The 25,111-nt window shown below is 41.5% G+C and overlaps 1 protein-coding gene across 1 annotated transcript in view; it reads right to left on the bottom strand.

Annotated features, from left to right (window-relative positions):
- The window catches only part of xxylt1.S (xyloside xylosyltransferase 1 S homeolog), a 90,905-nt gene that overhangs the window by 33,759 nt on the left and 32,035 nt on the right, over positions 1-25,111 (bottom strand). Inside the window, 1 exon segment of the mRNA NM_001093082.1 lies at positions 3,636-3,768. Within this exon segment, the coding sequence (NP_001086551.2) occupies positions 3,636-3,768 (133 nt within the window).

Here is a 25,111-nt window from a genome sequence, read left to right as displayed (position 1 = left end):
TTTAATTTCCACCTTACCTATCGGCCTGGATCTAAGAATACTAAAGCCGACGCCTTATCCCGTATGTTTACCCTCGATGACGAAATACCTTCTTCTCCTGAAACCATCCTGAAATCCAACAATTTCCTTTTACTACAGCCGACCCTTCTTAAACAGATCCAGAACGCTTCCAAGTCCATCATGGAACCAGCCCTCGTTCCTAAGGGAGGATTTCTTCTTCTAAAAGACAAGATTTTTGTTCCTGAGGAGATGCGGTTGGAGGTTCTTAAAAGTATACACGACTCCAAATTGGCCGGACATCCAGGGGTCAAGAAGACTATTATCGCAGCTAAAAGATCGTTCTCTTGGCCAGGATTAGCCAAAGATTGCTTCCAATTCGTTTCTTCATGTGAAATTTGTGCCAGATCTAAAGACTCTCATTCTAAACCCTTTGGCCTTCTTCAACCCCTTCCTGTCCCTTCCCGTCCCTGGAGCTCTGTTTCGTTGGACTTTATCTCGGAATTACCACAGTCTGATGGATGTTCTACCATAGTGGTATTTATTGACCGTTTGACCAAGATGGCTCATTTCAAGTCCTTGCCCAAGCTCCCTTCCGCTTCCGAAACTGCAGACGTTTTTATCAAGGAAGTTGTTAGGCTCCATGGTCTTCCGCAGGAGGTGATATCAGATCGAGGCCCACAATTCACATCTCAGTTCTGGAAAACCTTGTGTGGCGCCCTTCAAATTTCTGTTTCCCTTTCTTCAGCCTTTCATCCTCAATCCAACGGCCAGACGGAACGAACCAACCAGACTTTAGAACAATATCTGAGGTGCTACTCTTCTCATCTTCAAGACAACTGGGCAAACCTTCTACCTCTTGCTGAATTCGCTTACAATAATGCTCACCATTCATCCATTAACCAGTCTCCTTTCTTTGCTAATTATGGTCTCCACCCTTTAACCTTTCCTTCTTCTATAGTGGCTGATATTCTGGTTCCCGCAGTTCAAGACCGCCTCAACTTCCTAACAGACAATTTTCGGAAACTGCAAGAGAACATGTCCAAGGCCCAGAAGAATTTCAAGTTATACGCTGATCGGAGACGGAATAAAGACCCAGAGTTCAAGGTGGGTGATCGAGTCTGGTTGTCTACTATTAATCTTAAGTTATCTTCTCCCAGCAGGAAGCTCGGCCAACGTTTCCTGGGTCCTTTTTCTATTGTTCGTCAAATAAATCCTGTGGCCTTTCAGTTAAAGCTTCCTGCTTCTTGGCGTATTCATCCGGTGTTCCATTCGGCTCTCCTGAAATCTGCTTCCACCTTCCAGTTTCCAGGTCGTACGACTCCTCCTCCTCTCCCAGTTCTAGTGGATAATCAAGAGGAATTCGAGGTCGAAAAAATTCTGGACTCTCGTATTAGAGGCAGGCAAGTACAATACTTGGTGGGATGGAAGGGCTATGGCCCTGAAGAGAATTCCTGGGAGCCAGTCAAGAACATTCACGCTCCAGATCTGTTGAAAAAATTTCACGAAGAGCATCCTAACAAGACCGCTGGTTGTCGTGTCCTGAGGCCACTCCTTGATGGGGGGCAATGTAAGGTCCCTGCTGTGTCAGCGTTGCGCCCTGGTCGGTGTGGTCGCAGGTGCAGTAATCAGGCAACTGATGTGCGCCTGCGCGCCGCATCGAATGCGGGCGACGGACGCCGGCGCGGAGGCGCGGGCGACGGTCGCTGGCGCTGGGGCGTGCGCGACGCAACGGACGCGCGCGACGTAGCGGACGCGCGCGACGTAACGGACGCGCGCGACGGACGCACGTAACGGACGCGGTCTGATGACGTCAGTTGGCGCCAAACTAGCGCTATTTAAACCTGCTCCAGTCTCTGCTCTGTGCCTGGTTATTAGGTTTATAACTGAAACCCTAGCGTTGATACCTTCCTGTCGATATTGTGTTTGACCCCTGCCTGTTCCTGGACTCTGATTCTTGCTTGTTGCCTAAACCTTCTGCCTGTTTACCGTTGACGATTCTCGCTGCCTGCCTTGACCCGGATATCCTGACTACGCCTTGCCTGATCCTTCTGTACCTCGTTTAGTCTCACTGGCTACTCTCCACACCCCTGCTCCCCGTTTCCAACCTCGGGTGAGTTAGCGGGTGTGTGAGGCGCTTGTGGTTCATTGTCTTCTGTTCCTACTCCTTCTACGTCTGGATCATACTGGTAAGCCTGACACAGAACTATTGTAGAGACCTTCTTCAATGTGTTCTGGGAGTATCTTGAAATTCAAAAATTCTGGGGAGAGGTGTTACAACATAAAGTTCCCTTGCATACATTCCCTTCTTCTCTGTCTACTTGGCATAATGACGTCACAATTGGCGTCACACTAGACTCTTACACTAAACAAAGTTACCAGTAAATGTTGTACTATGCTAAGAAAGCAATATTATTACTTTGGAAATCTAATGCTGCCCATTCCATAACATTTTGGAAAACATTGGTCAGAAGTTAATATATAGCTAGAGGCTGTCCCAAAAAGTTTCATGCAGTTTGGGGTACTCGGGTGGCAGCACAAAGATAATTATGTAATCAATATATGTGCATATTTGTAGAGACATTTATCATTTGACCCTTATTCTTCTGGCGCTTGAGAGTTCCTTTCCTCTTACTACTACTTTCAACTTTTTGTTTTGTATGATTATGTTTATAAAAAAACCCAACCATAAAAATAAAATCTTTTGTAGAGTAATAAACTGTAAACCTCCTTTATTATGCAAATATATAGTGAATAAAGTACCCCCTCTTGTAAAATATAAGGATATTATAAGTTACCGAGGAGTTTCATGGCCATATAAAAACACGAGGCCAAAGGCCGAGTGTTTTTATACAGGTCATGGAACTCCGAGGTAACTTCTAATATCCTCATATTTTGCAACTGGGGGTACTTTATTTATTATAATACACAAATTTCAATGAGTCATGTGACAGAAATGACATCAGAACTCACCGTTTATAACTGATGACATCAGAACTCACCGTTTATAAGGATATCATTTACATGATATTCATGGCTCTTGTGTATTATATATATATATATATATATATATATATATATATATATATATATATATATATATATATATATATATATATATATATATATATATATATATATATATATATATATATATATATATATATATATATATATATGGTGTTCCCTCTTTAAACAGACTATACGGTATGAATACAGAGCTTTATCTGGTTTAATCATCCATCAAATTAATGCCAGTTCTTGGAAGGCCATTTACTACCTGTTGTAAACTGGTAGCTGTAGTTTCCACAGTGCAGAACCACTGATTGTTACTATTCAATGTAATCAAATATGAGTAATACTGAGAAATGAGAAAGACAGCATGTAGTTTCAACCAATGTTTACATTTACTGTAACAAAAAAAGGAGTTGGTACAGTACATTTTGGACAAAACAAACGTTGCATCAGTAGACTACTACTTCTGCATCCCTTTGAGTCAGCATGCTGTTATAATTAAAAAATGTGTTTTCATTCTATAAACTGGGAGAAATCTGTAATTGTTAATAAAAAAGGGCAAGCAAGAAGACCAGACATATGCCAGTTAAGGACTAGCTTAGTTAACGCATTTAGTTTATTACCTGTACACGGGCTGCATTTCTGGTGCTATTCCAATCACTGATGTATGCATAAAGTTGTCAAACTCCTCAAACAATTCCCGGATGTTGGTCTTAAACTTCAGATCCAGATCCAGCTGAACAATCCGATATATTTCTGCATGGATAAGAAGTGTATTAAGGGAAAAGCTGTTTGAGACCAAATGTTACATTATCTCAGTGTTACATATATATGTTACATGTTACATTATATATCTCACCAATCTTAGGGCTCTTACTCACTGGCGTTTTGACCTGCGCTCCCCTGCGTTCCGTTTTTTGGCGTTCAGCCGCAGGGGAGCGCAGGAATAGACGCAAGTCATTATTTCAAATGGGGCTGTACTCACTCAGGCGCGTGTAGGCGCCGAACGCAGGAAAAATGCAGCATGTGGCGTCTGAACCTGCGTTCGGCGCCTACACGCGCCTGAGTGAGTACAGCCCCATTTGAAATAATGACTTGCGTCTATTCCTGCGCTCCCCTGCGGCTGAACGCCAAAAAACGGAACGCAGAGGAGCGCAGGTCAAAACGCCAGTGAGTAAGAGCCCTAAAGAACACAGAAGGACCAGCTGGCTCATTATCCCTGCCATTTGCTAAAGGCTGTGATCTGATTGCAGACTTTTGTCCCGAATGCCCATTGCTGGGCAGCACAGTGGCTCAGTTCCTATGATTAAGGGCAGTAGTCTAATGCTGCTAATGATGCTATAATAAAGATTACAGTCTTAAAGGAGAATTCAATCTGTCCTGAAAAAAACCTGTATCCCCCACCCCAGGAAGACCCCCTCCCTCCTCTCCCCAGGCTAACTTACCCCCCGGGGAGATGCCCCATACTCAGGGCCGGACTGGGAGTAAAAAGCAGCCCGGGCAAAAAAAATCAAAGCAGCCTACATGTAAACACACAATGCTCTTGTACTCAGCCACACTTATATATTGGGTTAAAACTTACATATTGGTGTGCACCTCGTAGGTCTATTCACCCTCTTGTGTATGCAGATAAAAATGATTCTCAAAATAACTGTGATATACTGCCATAGATGCTATAATTCATCAGCGCAGTTGCCTATATAAATAAATCAACGGCTTGAGGTGGGCGATTTTGGGTTGATCCAATTGTGGGCCCTAAGTACCCCCCAACCACCCCCCCACCCCTTATAATTACACCACTGACAGGGGATAGGCAGAACTGAAATTGCTAACTGGAGAGTTGCTGAATAAAAAGCTAAATAACTCAAACTACAAATAACAAAAAAATAAAAACCAATTGCAAATTGTATCAGAATATCACTAGCATCTATACACTATCCCACAGGCCCAAAAGCTATACACACAGATAGCATATGATTTTTAGTAGACTTAAGGTATGAAAATCCAAATTACGTAATGATGGGTTATCCGGAAAACCCCAGGTTACAAGCATTCTGGATAACAGGTCCTGTACCTGTTTTGGAAGCTGCGTGCTGTAGTCTGTCGTAGTTCTGGTGAGACCGACTACAGTTTAATTACACAAAAACAGAAGCAGCCCATTTCAGTAGTAAATGGAGTAGCCCTTTGGGCATTTGCCCCGATCAGACAGATTGCCAGTCTGGCCGTGAGTGTGAGGTTTTATGGATTTCACTTTAAAATAAATTAGGAGATAAGCACTAATTTGCAGGCACTACTTATATATGCAGTATTGTGCAGCAATGCAGAATAACAGATGATGCACATATTTGTGCTGAAAATTAGATTTATAGGACAAATGTAATATAACGTTTTAATTAACATAGTGAAAGCCAGAGTGTGCTGGTCATATGCAGTACCTGCAGGCACCAACCAGAAGGCAAGGTTTAGAGTGAGGGGGGACCAACTCAAAGATACTTTTCCTTATGGTCTTTATCCTGCACAATCAACCTTCTTGATGAGGTAAAGGGTTTCTAAACTAATCCTGCTGTTTGGTAGCAACTACATTAAAAATATATTTCAGGTTGGGCGTGGCTTGGTGCGGCATGTGAACAGACGTGTATTGGCGCAGCTCCGTTGATCGGTCACATTATCCCTGATTATATCCTGATTGAACGGCAGAATCACGGCGGCAGAGGCAGCCCCGATAGCAGGACTACCCCAGAGAACACTGATGGGGCAAAACCGGGCAGCAAGGAGAGCCTCGGAGGCTGCATCGAAGCTTGAAAAATATGCGCGGGAGAACCCCTCTGATCAAAATGGCGCTGGAGAGCAGTCTCCTGGGCAGGATCCAAGGGAGGGCCAGAGCCAAGATGAGGGAAACCCGCATGAACTGACCCTAGCTGACTTACTGGCTGAAATCAGAGCAGCAAAGGAATCCAGCAACAGCCTTATCTGCTCTAAGACGGAGGAAATCAAGGTTGACCTTTCTATTATTAAGCTTGATCTGCAAAAAGTGCGGGAGCGGACGGCGGCCTTGGAGCAAAGGGTGAGCTCCGTGGAGGACTTATGTCATCCCCTGCCTGATCGTATTCAGCACCTACATCAAGCGATGGTCGCATGCACCTCCAAGTCGGATGACTTGGAGAACAGATTGAGGCGTAACAACCTTCGCTTTATTGGCTTTCCTGAAAAGGCAGAAGGTAACTCCCCAGAGACCTTTCTAGAAGCCTGGCTTACAGATCAATTTGGGCGGAACAACTTCTCCACGATGTTTGCCATCGAGAGGGCCCACAGGATCCCCACCAGAGCTCCGATACCGGGGGCCCCACCACGCCCTTTGATCGCGCGCCTCCTCAACGCCAGGGATCGTGACGGTGTGCTGTCGATGGCAAGGAAGCGGGACGCCCTCAACTTTCAAGATGCTCGGATTTCGGTCTTTGGCGACTTCTCTGCGGAGGTCCAGCGTCAAAGAGCTAAGTTTATGGATGGGAAGCGGAGGCTACGTGACCTAAATCTGCAATATGCGATGTTGTATCCCGCCAGGCTACGAGTCATCGCGGAAGGTCAGACCCGTTTCTTCACCTCGCCTACAGAGCTGAGTGCCTGGCTAGATACCCAGCAGCCCCGAGCTTGAAAACGCACAGGCCTGGTAGGAACAGGCTCCATCTCCATCCTCCCGACATGACCCGGCACCTGGTTTGTGCCCCGTGAGTACTGTTATGCTGTGGTTGGGGGAGTTCTCCCTTCCACTTACGTTGTTTTTGTTTCCCTGGTTGTCTCACGGGCCTACATTTTATTATTTTTTATTAAAATGTCCTACGTCCTTCAGGGTCTATCGGGCCTGTGCCTTGCCACCTTGAGCTCCGGTGACGCCGGCTGGCCCGTTCCATCCTCACATTTTTACGATCTTGACTACCACAAGCATGGACATTGATGGGGACGGTAAGATTTTTTTTTTTTTTTGCCCTAGGTGTTGCCTCCGAACACATATTTTGCAACACTGGTGCGGTTCGCCTTTAGAGACCGTGACGGTGTGGCGCTAACTTTGGATCGAAAGTGTTTTTCACCAATATTTGGGTGAAGTGTATTTGCCAGTTCACGGCCTAGTCTGGCCTAGCGTGAGTTCACGCTCCTAAGCAACTATGCTTGTTTGGGTTAAATTCTGCCACAAGTTGGGGGTAGGGGCAGAAGGGGAGGGGAGGGTGGTTTGGAAATGGGGTATGTTGTGTAGCTTCGGCTATGTTCCCAGCATAAGGTTCAGGTATGTCATTATATTTGCTCAATGTGTGCTATCTCTGTTGTATACTATGGTAACTCGTACAAATGTCTTTGATGTGCATTAGTTGGAATGTGCGGGGTCTGAACGAGTGTATTAAGCGCAGGCTGGTTCTGGATTACCTTAAAAGGTCAGGCGCCAAGGTTATATTTCTGCAAGAAACTCACCTGGTAGGTGTAAAGTCATTGGCCCTTAAGCGCCCCTGGGTTGGTTGGATGTACCATGCCCCTTACTCTACCCATTCCTCGGGGGTGGCGCTCCTAATCCACAAGTCGGTGCCATTTCGATTTGAAACAATAAAAACTGACAAATTAGGCAGATTTTTGTTTGTGCACGGTTTTCTCCAAGCTCAGGAAGTCGTGTTTGCTTCTATATATGTCCCTCCCCCATATTCTGATGAATGTGTGGTACAACTAATACAGTTTGTAGCTCAATTTCCGCATGCTGCGGTTGTGGCGATGGGGGATTATAATGCTGTCTTAGACCCCTCGTTGGACAGGCTAAGGAGGGATGGAAAGCCCAACACGTCACCATATCATAACTTATTAGCCATAACGGGGGGGGCGGGCTTAGAGGAGGCATGGAGGCACTATCACCCAGGGGTAAGGCACTATTCCTGTTTCTCCACCTCTCACTTGGCCCTCTCTCGGATTGACCACGCCTTTGTAAACAGTAGGGCTCTCCCCTTGGTGAAAAGCATTAGATATCTCCCGAGAGGCATCTCCGATCATGCCCCCTTGGAATTAGTGCTTAGAATTGAATCCCATCAGAATACTCCCAGGTGGTCACTCAATCCGGTCTGGTTAAATATCCTCCAGACCCATGATAGAGTTGAGGAAATAATTACAGACCTAACTGAGGCATTGGATGTCCCCATAGACCAGCTTGTAGCCTGGGAGACTCTAAAAGACCACCTAAGAAAATTTTTCAACTCGGAAATTAATGCCTATAAGACCCAGTTCGCGTTTAGACAGCGACAGCTGGAAGGGGAAGTCTCTAGATTGGAACTTCATGTAACCAGGGCTCCGGATACGCAAGGGTTCAGGGACTTGCAGTTGGCTCAGGATGCACTTGCTACATATCTTACGGAGAAAGCCAAACACCAACACCTGTTCTCAAAACTTAACATCCTGGAGCATGGGGAAAGGGCTGGCAGACTGTTAGCACACCTATCTAGGGAACACTCCACCCCCCCTGCCATCACGCTCCTAAAAGATGCCACTGGTACGCCAACCTCGGATCCTTTAGAAATACAATGTATTCTTAGGGATTTTTACTCAAGGCTATACACCTCCACTTTAACCCCAGCGGATTTCCCAGAAGTGGATTCTTTTCTTGGCTCGCTCCGACTGCCCTGCCTTGACCCCCAGTATAGCGAATATCTAGATTCCAAATTGACTTTAATTGAGGTCCAAGAAGCAATCGACTCTTTCCCTACTGGAAAAGCTGCGGGGGCCGACGGCCTACCAGTCGAACTCTATAAATGCCATTCCAAAACGCTAGCACCTTTTCTACTTAGGGTGTATGAAAAAGCCTTAGAGGAGAAAGCACTGCCTCCGTCTATGTATGAAGCCGCGGTAATTCTATTAGCTAAGCCGGGTAAAGATCCAACCCTACCGGAATCCTATAGGCCAATCTCCCTCCTGACAGCTGACGCAAAAATACTAGCTAAAATCATAGCGAATAGGTTGAAAAAAGTAATTCACCTCTTGATACCGGATGATCAATTGGGGTTTATGCCAGGCAAGACAACGGCCATGAACATCCGCAGATTATTGGTTAACCTCACTATGGAGCACCCCAACAGTGGTGGTCGGGCAGTGGCGGCATTAGATGTCGCCAAGGCCTTTGATACTGTGGAGTGGGGGTATTTGTGGAACGTGCTGAAACTTCTGGGATTTGGGGACCGCTACATAAATCTTGTTCGACTGTTATATGCTAAACCAATAACTGCATTGCGGGTGGGCGCGGCGTTGACTACTCCTTTTGCATTGACTAGAGGCACCAGACAGGGCTGTCCGCTGTCCCCGCTCCTGTTTGCTATAGCTATTGAACCATTTGCTGCGGCGGTCAGACAAAATGCAAGTATGACAGGTTGGGTCTCAGGGGCCGGTGAAGATAAGATTCAGCTATATGCGGATGACACCTTGGTGTACCTCGGGGACAGAGGACAGTCCTTAGCAGAGCTTATTAAACTGACTGAGAGATTTGGGAGAGTCTCAGGGTTGAAAGTAAATCCCTCAAAATCCACACTATTCTTGGTGGACCCCCCATCAGCTGGTGAGGATTTCACCAACTGTCCCCTTCAGATATCGGATAGGTTTACGTACTTAGGGGTGGAAATTGCACTACCGTTATCAAGCTACTGTGAACTGAATGTCATCCCTCTTTTAGCCTGGGTGGATGGGAAGCTGAATGCATGGGAGGCCCTACCTATAGGCCCAGTTGGCAGAATTCGCCTGATCAAAATGTTTATTCAACCCAAGCTAATGTATGCGCTGTGGCATGCCCCACTGCCTCTCCCCCTTAGTATCTTCACCAAACTAGACACGAAAATGAGAAAATTCATTTGGGGGAATGGCAGGAGTCGGCTTAGTATGAGAACGCTGCAGAGGCCGGTTCAAGCGGGAGGGATGGCTCTGCCTGATTTTCAGACCCTATACCTTGCTTTACAGATCTCACATCTGTCAGCTCTCAAACCAACTGGCCCTTGTTCGGCCTTGAGTAAGGTATGGCATGCTCTAATCCCCCTAGGGGTATCCCCCGTGCGAGCCCTTTTAGTGGCCCCCACAGGTCCGAACAGTGCGAAGATCAACCCGGTTCTGGGGACTGTCAAGTGGGTGTTTGCCAGAATCAACCAAATTACGGGGTTTACTCAAATTGACCCTTCTACTCCTCTCTGGCACAACTCTAAACTGGGTGGAGTGGCGGATCTCGTACCCCCCAGATTATGGATAGATATAGGGATTGGCACCTTAACTGATGTTTGGGGTTGTAGGGGCCCTCTTACCTTTCTGGAGCTAAGAAATAAGTGGAACGTCCCGTCCTCACACTGGCTGTTCTACATGAGACTTAGGGGTAAACTGATGGAGTGGCTTAAAGGTAGACCGACTGCTCTCAATGCACATCCGCTCATTTCGTTGCTAGACACGGACAAACCACAGGGTATGATTTCCAAAGTGTATAGACTCATGGTGGATTGCAGATCTAAGAGCACCCAGTTAAGGTGCAGGGATCGTTGGGAAAGTGACCTCGGTGCTCTTACTGACACCCAGTGGGAAGAAGCCCTTAGTGCCCCCAGGAGGGTCTCATTTATTCCTAGGCACCAATTGCTGCAGTTATACTTGTTACATAGGGCCTACTTCACAAGAAGCAGATTAAGCAAAATCTACCCCAACACTTCATCTCAGTGCCTTAGGTGTGCCCAAGGGGTTGGGGACTTAATGCATACTCTCTGGAGCTGCCCGGCTCTGCGTACATACTGGGACAAGGCCCTGGAGATTCTAGGAGAACTGGCAGGGTGTGACACTCTGAAGGATCCAATGATATGCCTACTAAATATCCAGGTAGGGATGGGGGTTGATTCCCACATGTCAGAATTCCTTTCCAAAGCTCTTTTCCAATTGCGAAGGTTGATCACCCTGAACTGGAAACAGGCGTTACCCCCAGGGGTGGACCAATGGGTGGCGGCAATGGCTAGCCTGGCTAACACTGAATATCTCTTAGCTACGCGTAAGGGCCGCCAGGACAAGTTTCATAAAATTTGGGACCCCTGGCTAGAAAAATTCCCCCCTCGCCAAGGTTGTTGGTTTGAAAATGGCTGAGGAAGTCTCCTCGGGGTATAGCTGTGCTCTAGCGAGGCGGGATGCAGGAGGTCGCTAATGCTTTTGAATTACCTAAGTGTGTAGTTTTTATGTATCCCTCTTCTCTGTACTAACAGTCTGACTTGATTTCTTGTGAACAATATGTATATGCATTCCAAGTTGATGATCACAATGTTGTTTGACTTTGAAAATTTTCAATAAACTTACCTGAACAAAAAAAAAAAAATATATTTCAGAGGTTCTTTTTTGATTCTGTCATAAAATGAAACCCCTGTGAAGCATGTGGAATGGATTAGTGCTGCCCTTTGTACTGCTGCCTTTGCACAACCCCTCAACAGCAAGAGCAGGTTACATGTTTATATATATATATATATATATATATATATATATATATATATATATATATATATATATATATACATATGTAGGGGCCCCTATGGGTTAATCTGCCCTGCAGCTTTAAGGCCCCCACCTTTTTCTTAGAGTGATCTGCCAGGAGAGAATGACACTCCCCTGCTACACTGCTATATAGTGTGTGCAGGGAGTGGCCACTTCCTCTTTGGCCTGTGGATGGTGTTCCAGCTGGGTGTGCTCAGGAGAGCCTGGGTACAGCTAGGCCCAGAAAGGCCCATGTGCTTTGGAAGAAGAAGTCGGGACCAGGAAACCCCGTGAATGAGGAATAGTTACACTAGGGCAGACTTGTCATAGTCTCTCTAGGAGAGAAAGGCAGAGAGGTGAGAGAGAAAGAGCAGCTGAAGCTCCAACAAGGATTTGCAGTAAGGGAGTAGCTTCCCAGAGGCTCTGTGTGTTGCCTCCAGTCAGGGACCTCAGTGAAGAGGGACTGTAGGGTAGAACCTGCTTTCCTGACAACTTCCAGGCGGGAATGTGTGTGAATACTGCAAATGCCTAATGGAGATCTTTCCTCTGTGAGAAATGCCTAATGCCTGCAGCTCTGTGTGAGAAATGTGCTATTGCCTCAGCTCCTGCGTGACTACTAAACCTGTGGTCACTTGCCTTGTGCATAGTTAAATAAACCGTTTTACTGCAAGAACCTCCTGGCGCCCATCTTTTGTTGTATGCACAGTAGCCTGGGGGATGTAGTTGCACTACACCATAGAGGGAACACTTCCACATGGCGAAGACCCTGACCCTGTTGTGTGAGTCGCAGTGTAACCCATGCTTCTACTGCTAGCTGGACAGTTTAACTATTTGTGTGCTATGCAGCCCAAATAGGTGTTACACACACACATATATATACACACATATACACACACATATATACACACATATATATATATATACACATATATATACACACATATATATATATATATATATATACACATACACACATATATATATATATATATATACACACGCATATACATATATATACACACACACACATATATATATATATATATATATATACACACACACATATATATATATATATATATATATACACACACACATATATATATATATATAGACAAATACAAGATTCCTCTGCACTCAACCCATCATCAATATATTTAAGACAGCGACATTTTGTGCATACTGCTACTGAAAAATGCCTTACCCTTTAAACAAAACAGGGATTGTTTGTCCATATTTTGCAATATATTTAAGCTGGCCAACTACGTCAAATATATATATATATATATATACACACACACACATATATATATATATATATATATATATACATACACACACACACACACATATATATATATATATATATATATACACACACACACACACATATATATATATATATATATATATATATATATATATATTAGCCAATATTTATAGTGTAAAGAAAGAAATATACACTGTAAAATGTTGTTTTTTTACATTATCAACGGATTTATTCATACACAAATCAATCAATTGAAAAAGTTCAGTGAAGATTTCTGCTGGTACTTTCAGCAACTAATTGGATATCATCTGCCTACCTTCCCAGCTGCTTCATACTGACCAGGAAGGAGCCTGCCATGCCATTCATTACTCTCTGTCTCTCCACCTCCTCCCCCCAGCTTCTCGTTTCACAGAAACAGGGCGGAAACTCCCCAACCAGTCAGCTGGCCAATGAGAGGGGCGTGATCTTCCCCTTTCCCTGACTAATGGCCAATCATAGGAGGTGGGAGGAACACAAGGCTGCTCTATATGTTTGAGCGCGTGTGAAGGGAGAAACAAAGGAGAGGCAATAATTGCCGTGCATGCTGTAGTCTGTTGCATTAAACAATAGAAGCGGCCCATTTCAGCAGCAATTGGAGCGTCCCTTCGGGCATTTGCCCGAACAGTGACATTGCCAGTCCGGGCCTGCCCATACTCCATACTTACCCTCACCGCAGATTCTTCCAGCGAAGTTCCACTTGTCCATCTTCTGCGTCCTCTGTAAGCTGACTGCGAGATCGGTATTTCTACGCATGCGCAGTTGGAGCAGATTGCCGAACTGCACATGCGCGGAATTACGCGGAAATTGCCGATCTCACAGTCAGTTTACCGAGGACGCAGAAGAGGGACACGTGGAATTTCAGTGGAAGAATCTACGGCGAGGGGTAAGTATGGAGTATCTCCCCAGGGGGGGGTAGTTAGCCTGGGGGGAGGAGTGAGGGGGGTCTACCTGGGGTGGGAGGTACGGGGTTTTTTTCAGGACAGGTTGATTTCTCCTTTAAACCGACGTTTAGAGCTGTGGTCATCTTCCCTTATCTTTACCACTTCTGCCTTGAAGTGCTAGGAGTCCTGAGCTCACAGGGAAAGACACGAACAATGTATAATCTCTGTCGACATGTGATGGCACTACATAAATAAATGAGGTGCAAGCTACACTATGGGTGAAACACACAGAGTAGTAGCAGCTACTTGTCACAGCTACAAAAAAGACGATAGTGACAATTAGCTTTGCCAAGACACTACATGTTTTTAGAAGAGGTAATTCCCAGTATGGTCTATGGCAGGGCATTTTGTAGCCACCAAAATTAGCTGCTACTAGTAGTTCTGTATGTCTTCATTCTAAATTGTACTTTAGAAAGCAAGGAAAAGATATTAGGTATAGAAGCAGGCAGAACATTTATTTTGCTTGCACATCAGTCTAGAAAATAGAAAATGCTTACTTGCTGTGCAGCTGGTCACTTTTGACAAGGCATACATCTCAACACACGGAGTGCAAAACTTTCTAGGCCACAGCTTTTAGCTCCCCAGACCCCAAATAGTTATGCCTAGCTACACCACCCTCAACTAGTACAAAACTGTTCACATTTTACTAATATTGCCAACTTAAAGGTGTAAACATTAAAAATAAAGACAGCTCAAAGATATGCTACAGAGTTGCCAGAAAAATCCCAGCAACACTAGGTGTGCCCACTGGATTTACACCTGAAACCATTTTTTGGTATCTAATAGGGTTGATTAACAGCCACAAATAACATAAAACTTAATATGGATCATATTTTTTACAACGTTATGTCTGTGAATTCTACAAGCATCTTCATATCCTTTCAAATTAGCAGTGAGAGTTTGGAAAATATAACTTTTTCTGTTGTCCTTACTACAATAGTCTTAGAAAATATATTTTAGTATAATTCAATGGACTTCAGCTTAGGTTCAATGATTGGAAAACATGGTTGTGCCTTAAAAAAAAGACTAACCTGTTAATCTTTTTACTGGTAGGAAGGGTGCGGTCATATCAGCTGGTCACATGCTCTCTTCTTCCTGTTCCTATACAGACTATGAAGAAGCCTAAGCCGCTATTTTCCCATATTCCAGTAAGTTTGCTGCAAAGTCTGTGTAAGGTGCCTGAGCTGATTTAAGGAGGGAAAGACATAGGAGTTTATCTATCAAAGAGTGAAGTTAGGCATTGCCACAGTCCTCTAGAGTCAAATTCCACCACTCTCCATTCATTTCAATGGGATTTTAGCGGACTGTGGCTCACTCTTTGATAAATATACCCCATGGTGTCAGAATTTCGAGGGCTACCAGAAATCTCAAGCAAATCCCCACAGAACTGTATTAGTTCAAGAGCAATATAGTTTTTATTATAAGAGATTTTAATACATGAGCTGGGCAGTTCCAGATCATTTATATTTTTAGCAAACTCTTTGAAAACTGGATGAGGTGAGAAAAAAAAAATGACTGCTGCATCAGACTGCGAAGGGTGCTTGCAAATATCCAGCTGGACAGAAAATAGCCATTGTGTTACACACATACAGTTAGGTTGTATATATGTCGGCAGCGCACACTACTATTTAAAATTATAGAAGCTTACAAAGCCATGTACGGCGGTGCGTAAGATAGATATAATTAATTGCAACAACAAAAAAAAATTATTAATTTTGATTAATATATTAAATGAAGTAATCTACAGTGTGCTGTTTTATTAATTTTGATTAATATATAACATGAAGTAATCTACAGTGTGCGGAAAATAAGATCTTTAAAAAAATTTTGTTGTTACACATACAGTTAGGCCCATAAATCTATGGACAGAGACAACTTTTTTCCTAATTTTAGTTCTGTACATTACCACAATTAATTTTAAATAAAACAACTCAAATGTAGTTGAACTGCAGACTTTCAGCTTTAATTCAGTGGGTTGAACAAAAAGATTGCATAAAAATGTAGGGAACTAAAGCCTTTTTTTAACACAATCACTTCATTTTCAATTGAAAATTAATAGAGAAGGTAATAGACACTCGGGCAGATTTATCAAGGGTCGAACTGAAAATTTTAATTCAAATTTAGAATTCTAATTTTCAAGTTTCTTTTAGTGAAATAGTTAAAATTCGATTCCAATTTTTTTTATAAAAAAATCAAATTCCAATTTCTAAATTTATCATGTACTGTCCCTTTAAGAATTGAAATTAGACTATTCGCCACCTTAAACCTGCCAAATAAAGTTTTTGAAGACTTGGTTGCTTTCCAGGAACAAAAAAACACATTTACATGGACACTACATTGTCATCCATGGTTGCAGGATAGTATCATGAACAAATTGAAGCAAATGCTCTCAGAACTTTCAGACAGACAGGAGTTGTGAGCCCTGTACCTACAAACTGTACAAATAGATGTAATCACTATAAATTAAAATAAAACCCTAAAGGGCAGATTTATCAAGGGTAGAATTGAAAATTAGAATTCTAGAATTCTTTTATGGTCAAAACTGTCAAATTAGACTAGGGAGTTATTCAAATTTGATTTGAGTTTTTAAAAAAAATTCAAATTAGATTTTCGAGATTTATCATACACTGGCCCTTTAAGAACTCAAATTTGACACCTAAAACCTGTCGAATTGCTGTTTAAGTAATGGGAGACGTCCAGGGGTCTATTTGGAGTTGTTTGCAGCCTTCCTGCCATTCAAGTTTTTCAGAGAAAAAAACTGGAATCGTGTTTTTGAAGTTTGAATCGAATTTGATTCGATTTGAGTTTTTGGGACAATCCTATGCACTCGAGTTTAAAAAAATAGTTTTATAAATTTCGATTGGTCAAATTTCGAGTTCATGTTTTAAAAAACTCACATGAATTCGAAATTCAACCCTTGATAAATGTGCCTCTAAGAGTTTGTATGGAATTTTAAATGCTAAAAATCGGCAGAATTTCTAAATTCCTACACCTAGCAATGTTGATGTAAACTAAGCAGAAAGCAATTCTTTACTATCCTGGATGTGAAGGACTGCTGCTGGCAGGTCGCTTTAGATGAGCAATCATCACTCTTATGTACTGTTAACATACCATGGAGGTGCTACAAATTACATCGGGTACCATTTGGAATAAAGGCTGCTAGTCCGGTGTTCCAACAGAAAAATGCAGAAGCTGTTGGAGGCACTGTAGGCATCTACATAAAAGTATATACTGTATGAGTATAGTAGAATGAGCATGATGACATTCTGAATGAAGTTATAGAGAGAGCCCAAAAACTAAATAGGTTCAACAAGGATTAAATCCAATACTTTGTGAAAAAGTTAATTACATGGGCAAAATTGGCCGCATGGGCTGCATCCAAATGTGAGCACTGGAGACTGGCATTTTGAAAATCTCCTGTGTGTATCCAAAGCAGAAAGCAGTTCTACGTGTGGATGTGCGTACTCGCAGGAAGTGGACGGGACAGGTAGGAGACGTAGAAGGGAAGGGGAGGGGACAGGAAGGAGAGGGGATGGGGAGGAGAAGCAGACGGTGGGGCATTAACAGGTAAAAATATGGAACTCTGTTACAGACTCAGCTCTTTGGAGTAGGTTGCTAATTACAAAGCGTAATGACCCTAGAGCTCAGTAAAGTACCAGTCCTAGGACAGAAGTCCTGTGAGTTCTGTAGTAAAGCCTGTTCTCGAACGTTCTGTTATTACTGGTGATGATTTTGCTTAAAGAATATAAGGAGAGCTAAATGGGCTCTCAAAGTCCTCCTCTCTGCGTCATTCTGTCTTAGAACAGTCACGTTAACCTCACAGCTAATGACTTCCCAGTAGCTTCTAACAGACGAAAACTGATAAAGAGTCGGCATCACAACACCTTGCAGGGATTAAGACAAAAAAATTGCAGTGGCAAACTTGTGATGTACTTGACATACTTGCCTGTTAGACCGAGTTGATGCTTGACATGCTATGATGAGCATTTGTTTTTTCAGTGTACAGGGGAGGAAGGGGTTGGAAATGCAACTGCTCCATAAGGTATCTTAGTGTTCAGCCTATGGTTATGTTACCAAATTGTGACACATTTGTATGGTAAGCAAATATACAAAAATATTTTTTTTCTAGCAAGTACAAAAATACAGTGCTTGACCTCAATGCCCAAAAGTGAATTTCATTATTTGTTGTTTGTTGCCTCAAATACTAGGGAAATGGGAAAAGCTGTCTAGATATACAGTCATATGAAAAAGTTTGGGAACCCCTCTCAGCCTACATAATAATTTACTCCACTTTCAACAAAAAAGATAACAGTGTTATGTCTTTCATTTCCCAGGAACATCTGCGTACTGGGGTGTTTTCTGAACAAAGATTTTTAGTGAAGCAGTATTCAGTTGTATGAAATTAAATCAAATGTGAAAAACGGACTGCAAAAATCTGGGTACCAATGTAATTTTGCTAATTTGAATGCATGTAATTGCTCAATACTGATTACTGGCAACACCAAATTGGTTGGATTAGTTTGTTAAGCCTTGAACTTCATAGGCAGATGTGTCCAATCATGAGAATTGCAAGTTGTGCTTCTGTTTGACTCTCCTCTGAAGAGTGACAGCATGGGATGCTCAAAGCAACTCTCAAAAGATCTGAAAACAAAGATTGTTCAGTATCATAGTTTAGGGGAAGACTACAAAAAGCTATCTCAGAGGTTTAAACGGTCAGTTTCAACCATAAAGATTGTAATCAGGAAATGGAGGGCCACAGGTACAGTTGCTGTAAGACTCAGGTCTGGCAGGTCAAGAAAAATACAGGAGAGGCATATGCGGATGATTGTGAGAATGGTTACAGACAACCCAAAGATCACCTCCAAAGCCCTGCAAGAACATCCTGCTGCAGATGGTGTATCTGTACATCGTTCTACAATTCAGCACAATTTGCACAAAGAACATCTGTATGGCAGGGTGATGAGAAAGAAGTCCTTTCTGCACTCACACCACAAACAGAGTCGCTTGTTGTATGCAAAAGCTCATTTAGACAAGCTACAGTAATTTTGGAACAAAGTGCGTTGGACTGATGAGACAGAAATTTAGCAATTTGGCCATAACAAAAACTGCTTTGCATGGCGAAAGAAGAACACCACATTCCAAGAAAAACACCTGCTACTTACTATAGAATTTGGTGGAGGTTCCATCATGCTGTGGGGCTGTGTGGCTAGTTCAGGGACTGGGGCCCTTGTTAAAGTTGAAAGTTACGCAGGGGTTGGATATTCCAACAATACAATGACCCTAAACACACTTCGAAATCTACAAAGGCATTTATGCAGAAGGAAAAGTACAATATTCGGAATGTCCATCATAGTCCCCAGACTTGAATATCATCGAAAATCTATGGGATCATTTGAAGCAGGCCGTCCATGCTCAGCAGCCATCAAATTTAACTGAACTGGAGAGATTTTGTATGGACGAATGGTCAAAAATACCACCATCCAGAATCCAGACACTCCTCAAAGGTTATAGGAGGTGTCTAGAGGCTGTTACATTTGCAAAAGGAGGCAGAAGTATTGATGTAATATCTCAAATTTATGCACCTGTCTCATTTAGTTATGATGCATATTGCATATTTTCTGTTAATCCAATAAACTTTATGTCACTGCTGAAAAACTACTGTTTCCACAAGGCATGCTATATATTAAAAGGAAATTGCTACTTTGAAAGCTCAGCCAATGATAAACAAAACGTCAAAGAATTAAGAGGGGTTCCCAAAATTTTTCATATGACTGTAAATTTAAAAAATAATTTTACTTTATTCTGGTTTTTACATTAGAAGTTTTAGACAGTTTTATACTATGGCAGGCTTCAGCTCAACAACACTCTTTGAACAGTCTACACACTTTCTATATTCAGGTAACCTTAGTGTTGCCAATTTCCGAGTCAAGAGCTTAGTATTAGCAGTCTGTCACTTCTCAGAAACTAAAAATAAAAAATAAATGTAATTTGCAAAAGCACTTACATCCATTCATTTTGTGGGTTTTTAACTGATCACATTAGCTGCTGTGTTGATCATGATAAAAAACAGAATTGAAAAGATCTTTGAATGCGACTCTTAAATAAGCACATCATGTGTGTTTTATAATCCTTTTAGCATTAGAGGAAATTTTTTTTACCCGGTTTATCTGAAATATATGTAATATGTAATGCTGATAATGCTTTAAATGGGCACAAAAGGAGATTAAGGATCTGATATGAGTTAATTAAGCTTTGTTACCATTCCTGTACATCTGTGTCTGATCCACAGTGATCCTTTGCAAGTGCACATGCCTGCCAAGGGATGACAGATTTGGAGCGCTACATAATCAATGGCACATAGGAAAAGCATATTACATAAGTAATTGGGTCTGACATTATCCCCCCCTAGGTAGAACTGGTCACGTTGTGCTGAAATCAATATCAAGCATGGGAATTCAGTACACAAAGACAGCAGGCATTGTATGTGCTATGATGGACTAGACATGTCACTTGTTATAGGAACAAGTTTAGCTTTTATGATGGCATATCTGCACAACAAGCCAGAATTAGAAAATAGGAGCTTTCCAATTCCCATTATAGTTTGAATTTACATTTTAGATGGGAAGAATGACAGACTCTAGGGAGGTGTTGTCAGACTAACGGTTGTCAAGGACAACTTTCAGCAACCTCACCAGTGGCTGGCTGAGCAGAGATCTGCAATACACAAAAGCAGATGGGTTACTTGACATCAGCACTAGGGAATATTAATCTGCATTGAAGTGCAGCACAACTGTGTTCTAAAATAGTTTATAATTACACTGCCCAATGTATAACCATTTATTTCATGCCTTTACAAAAAGATTGTGGGTATGTATATGTTTTTTTTAACCTGCTGAAAAAACAGAAATTTTCTTTTACAACAGAGGATCAGCGCAATCAACTTGCCTATAATATTATCTTGCAACTACTGGAGCTCACCATCCAAATAGGTTCTTGTATCCACCAACAATTTTTGAAGTTGGCTGCTCTGCTCTGAATTCTTGAGTGGTAACTCAGAAAAGACAAACACTAAAGCCTCAACAGTGTGTTTGACCTCTTGCTGCAACTTGCATTTATTATCCAATCACAACTGATATAATAAATATAGTGTAACTACTACTAAAACTTCTTCTGTCTGGGAGATGTGCTTGCAGATTTTAGCATTAAGGTGACACTTGTGACTAAAGCTTATGTCTAAGGGACAAAAACTAATGAAGCAACTGTACTGGATTGTAAAAAAAAATGTTCCTGCTGTCCCTCCGTAAGTATCCTAGAATGTGCCTATAGTTCCAGCAAAACACTCAGCAGAAATAAAAGATCTTTACACTTCAATTGTAAGCTCTATGGTTTAGGGACCTTATTTCTGTTTAAAACATCATAAATATATCGGATGAGTTATCTGGAAACCCATTATCCAGAATGCTCTGAATTACAGAAAGGCCATCTCCCATTGACTCCATTTTATCCAAATAATACATTTCTTTTAAAAATGGTTTCTTCTTTATCTGTAATAATATCTGTGCAATCTCTGTACATTGTACTTGATCCCAACTATGATATCATTAATCCTTATTGAAAGCAAAACCAGCCTATTGGGTTTATTTATTTTTTACATGATTTTCTAAGGTATGACGATCCAAATTATGGAAAGATCAGTTATCTGGAAAACCCCAGGTCCTGAGCATTTTGGATAACAGGTTCCACACCTGTACTTTATATTGAAACATAGAACAGATAGTAATGAACAATACAAAATCTGTTTGTTAACATCTGTTCTAATATTTTTTAATATATTTTTTAATATACAGCAGAACTGCATACCCAAGTAGCGCTACATAAGTAAAAATATATATACTTTTTAATATACACATTAGGGTGCATTTTTTGGGTCAACAGAAACACTTTTCATACAAGTACAATGATAGACCTTTAATGTTTCATTGATGCTTTCCTGCTGGATTCAAATTAAGTTTGTAATTTATTTTATTTTTAATATTTGTGTTTGCTGTCAAAAAAACTCAAACTTTGACTAAATGACAAAACAATAATATTTTGCTATGGGACCTGTTATCCAGAATGCTCAGGACCTGGGGTTTTCCGGATAACAGATCTTTCATTCATTTAAACATTAAATAAACCCAATAGGCTGGTTTTGCTTCCAATAAGGATTAATTATATCTTAGTTGGGATCAAGTACAAGCTACTGTTTTATTATTACAGAGAAAAAAGGGAATCATTTTTAAAAATTTGGATTATTTGGATAAAATGGAGTCTATGGGAGACAGCCATTCCGTAATTCGGAGCTTTCTGGATATCGGGTCCCGGATAAGGGATCCTATACCTGTATCAGATTAATTTTCAATTGGGGGGCTGTCTGAAGGCTTAATTTTTAAGTGGGGCTTGAACTTAAAAACACAAGATAAATACTTTTTGGTTTAAAGCTCGGTTAAAGTTTCACATGTGCATTATTATACAGTGTATTTTATATATTTGAACTTGTGATTTAGATATGGAAACCCACTATACAGAATGCTCCGAATTAAGTAAAGGTTGTCTCCCATAGTCTCCATTTTATCCAAATAATCAACATTTTAAAAAGTGATTTCCTTTTTCTCTATAATAATGAAACAGTACCTTGTAGAAGTACTACTGTATATTTTCTACCTTATTCTCCCACACTAATACAGTTGTGACAGTTCTGTCTAGGATTAATTAATAGAGTGGTTGAGATAAGAACTTGTGCAGATCATCCTAAAACATGATGGTACTGAAAAAAAATGTCATATATAATATGCCATTTTCATTTAACTATGCAGTGGTTTGTGTGTGTGTGTAAAGATGTTATTGCTTCTAGCCTGCAAGGCTGAATGTGAATGTATCCTTTTTTTAAAAAAAAAAAAAAAAAAAACCTGAACTTCTATGAAACCATAACTGTAAGTGCAATTAAGGAATACTTTACTTTTTATTATATGTGAATGCATTAAATATCCTCTTGTTTAATATATTATCCACGTTTAAAGGTTTCTGCAAGCTAAAGGGCTGGCGGTGGCCTCCCCTGTCCTACTAATGCACAAAGATGGAAGCCATGACAATCTCCTGTGGTCACTTGATGTCAGTATCATGGGACCAATACAAGTGACATCTATCTAAAGAAGTGATCCCCAACCGGTGGCTCTTGAGCAACATGTCGCTGACCGACCCCTTGGATGTTGCTCCCGGTGGCCTCAAAGCAGGTGCTTATTTTTTAATTTCAGGCAAGTTTTGGTTGTAAAGAACCCAAATGTTCTGTCAAATAAAGCCTCCAGCAGCCAGGGTCGGACTTGGGGGCTCTGCGCCGAGTACGCGCACAGTTTTTTTGCCGCGACCGCTCAACAAGGTAGGTCGCGGCATTAAGAAGCGGATCTGGATGGGCTCAGTCCGACCCGGCCTGCAGCCTACCAGACCACATAGGTCCTATAAAATGGAAAATAACAGTCCTCATTTTTCACAACCCAGGAACAACTATTTATATATCTGAATGTTGCTCACGGCTGAAAAATATTGGGGACACCTGATCTGGAGCTTTAAGGGGAATTATTGCGGAAATGAAAATGTAATGTAAGCTTTATCATATTGAAATAAGTACATTTATTAATAAAAATCAGTTTCTGAAATAATCGAGTTACTCTTCACTCTCCCCCTCACAGCATCTGTTTCTCTTCATTCTCCCTTCATGCAGGAGTTGGGAGTCGGATTCTGAATGACAGTTAAATCCAAAATATCTGTAAGCGGGCTCCTTTAGCCTAGATGTTTTCTCTACTGTTTCTCTACATGCAGAATTTGTGTCAAAATAAGTCATTTTGTTTGGGTTGTACAGGTATAGGATCCGTTATCCGGAAACCCGTTATCCAGAAAGTTCCGAATTACGGAAAGGCCGTCTCCCATAGACTCCATTGTAATCAAATAATACAAATTTTTTAAAAATGATTTCCTTTTTCGCTGTAATAATAAAACAGTACTTTGTACTTGATCCCAGCTAAGATATAATTAATCCTTATTAGAAGCAAAACCAGTCTATTTGGTTTATTTAATGTTTACATGATTTTCTAGTAGACTTAAGGTGTGAAGATCTAAATTATGGTTAAGACCCGTTATCTGGAAAGCCCCAGGTCCCGAGCGTTCTGGATAATAGATCCCATACCTGTAGTTGGTTATTTGAATGAGCTCTAAAACATCTGCTAGGAAAGGAAAATCTGACAGCCAACTCCTTCATGAAGACAGAATCAAGAGGAACATATGCTGAGAGAGGGACATGGAAGATAAACTTGATTATTTCAGATATGGTATAGAATTTTTAATTAGCAATATTTAGAAAGTTTACTTTTTCAGTATGATGAAGTTTATATTCAATTTTAAATTTTGTGAAAGTTCCCTTTTAGACTGGACAGAACACATGCCATTTCTAAACTACAATTATTAATTATAGATAAATTTTCAGTCAGTAGGACTCACTAAACAAGTCTTTAGTTTAAGTGATTATTATAAATGGCAGGTGAAGATACAGCAGAGAAATGCTGGGTACCTCAAGCCCATAATAGAAAATTCCCAATTACTGCAATTCCACATATCCTTTAAACAATATCTATATTTTGCTTTCTGAAAGGGCCCAGGCAATTGGAAATGTGTGTAATCAAGCCAAAACCCCTGGAAGAAAAGGATGACAGTGAAGATGGATTGCCATTGCACATTTCTCTCTTTATGTTCCCCTATGCTCGTCGGGTTTTGCGGTTACATATACTGATTCCATTTGGCTGCCAGTGATTTATCATGGGAATGCCACTAACCAGATTTTAATCCACCATGATAAAATGCAATGTGTTTAAAATATATGTGACAAGTGTGTATTTCTTATATGTTTGTTTTTTTGGCAGCTCTGCTTTCTATTGCCAAATCCTATTTTTTCTGTAGTTCTCCACCTGATCACTGAAGCCCCTTTATTGATGGAAACTGGTACTTTGGTCACATAACAATGTATTAACAATTTAATGACGTCTGTTGTGTACTGACGGACCAGAGACTGGGCCAGGGTGCAACTAACCAGAACTGTCACAGTAGATAGAAAGTCAGGCAGGGATAAAAATATCCCATTGGATAAGAACCACACTGGTCCATTGATGAAGTCCTTGTTCAATGGGTCTCTATGCAGGACCCAATGTATGAGCCAAGTATTGATCTCAGGCCAAATTGGGCCCAGAGCAACCTCAGCAAGTGAGTGCAATTGAAAAAGTATGACCATCTGTAGAGTGCTTGATGAAATAATAACATTGCTGATTAA

Source organism: Xenopus laevis, chromosome 5S (assembly GCF_017654675.1).
Source record: "Xenopus laevis strain J_2021 chromosome 5S, Xenopus_laevis_v10.1, whole genome shotgun sequence".
Classification (NCBI taxonomy): domain Eukaryota; kingdom Metazoa; phylum Chordata; class Amphibia; order Anura; family Pipidae; genus Xenopus; species Xenopus laevis.
This window is presented reverse-complemented; position numbering and strand designations above follow the sequence as displayed.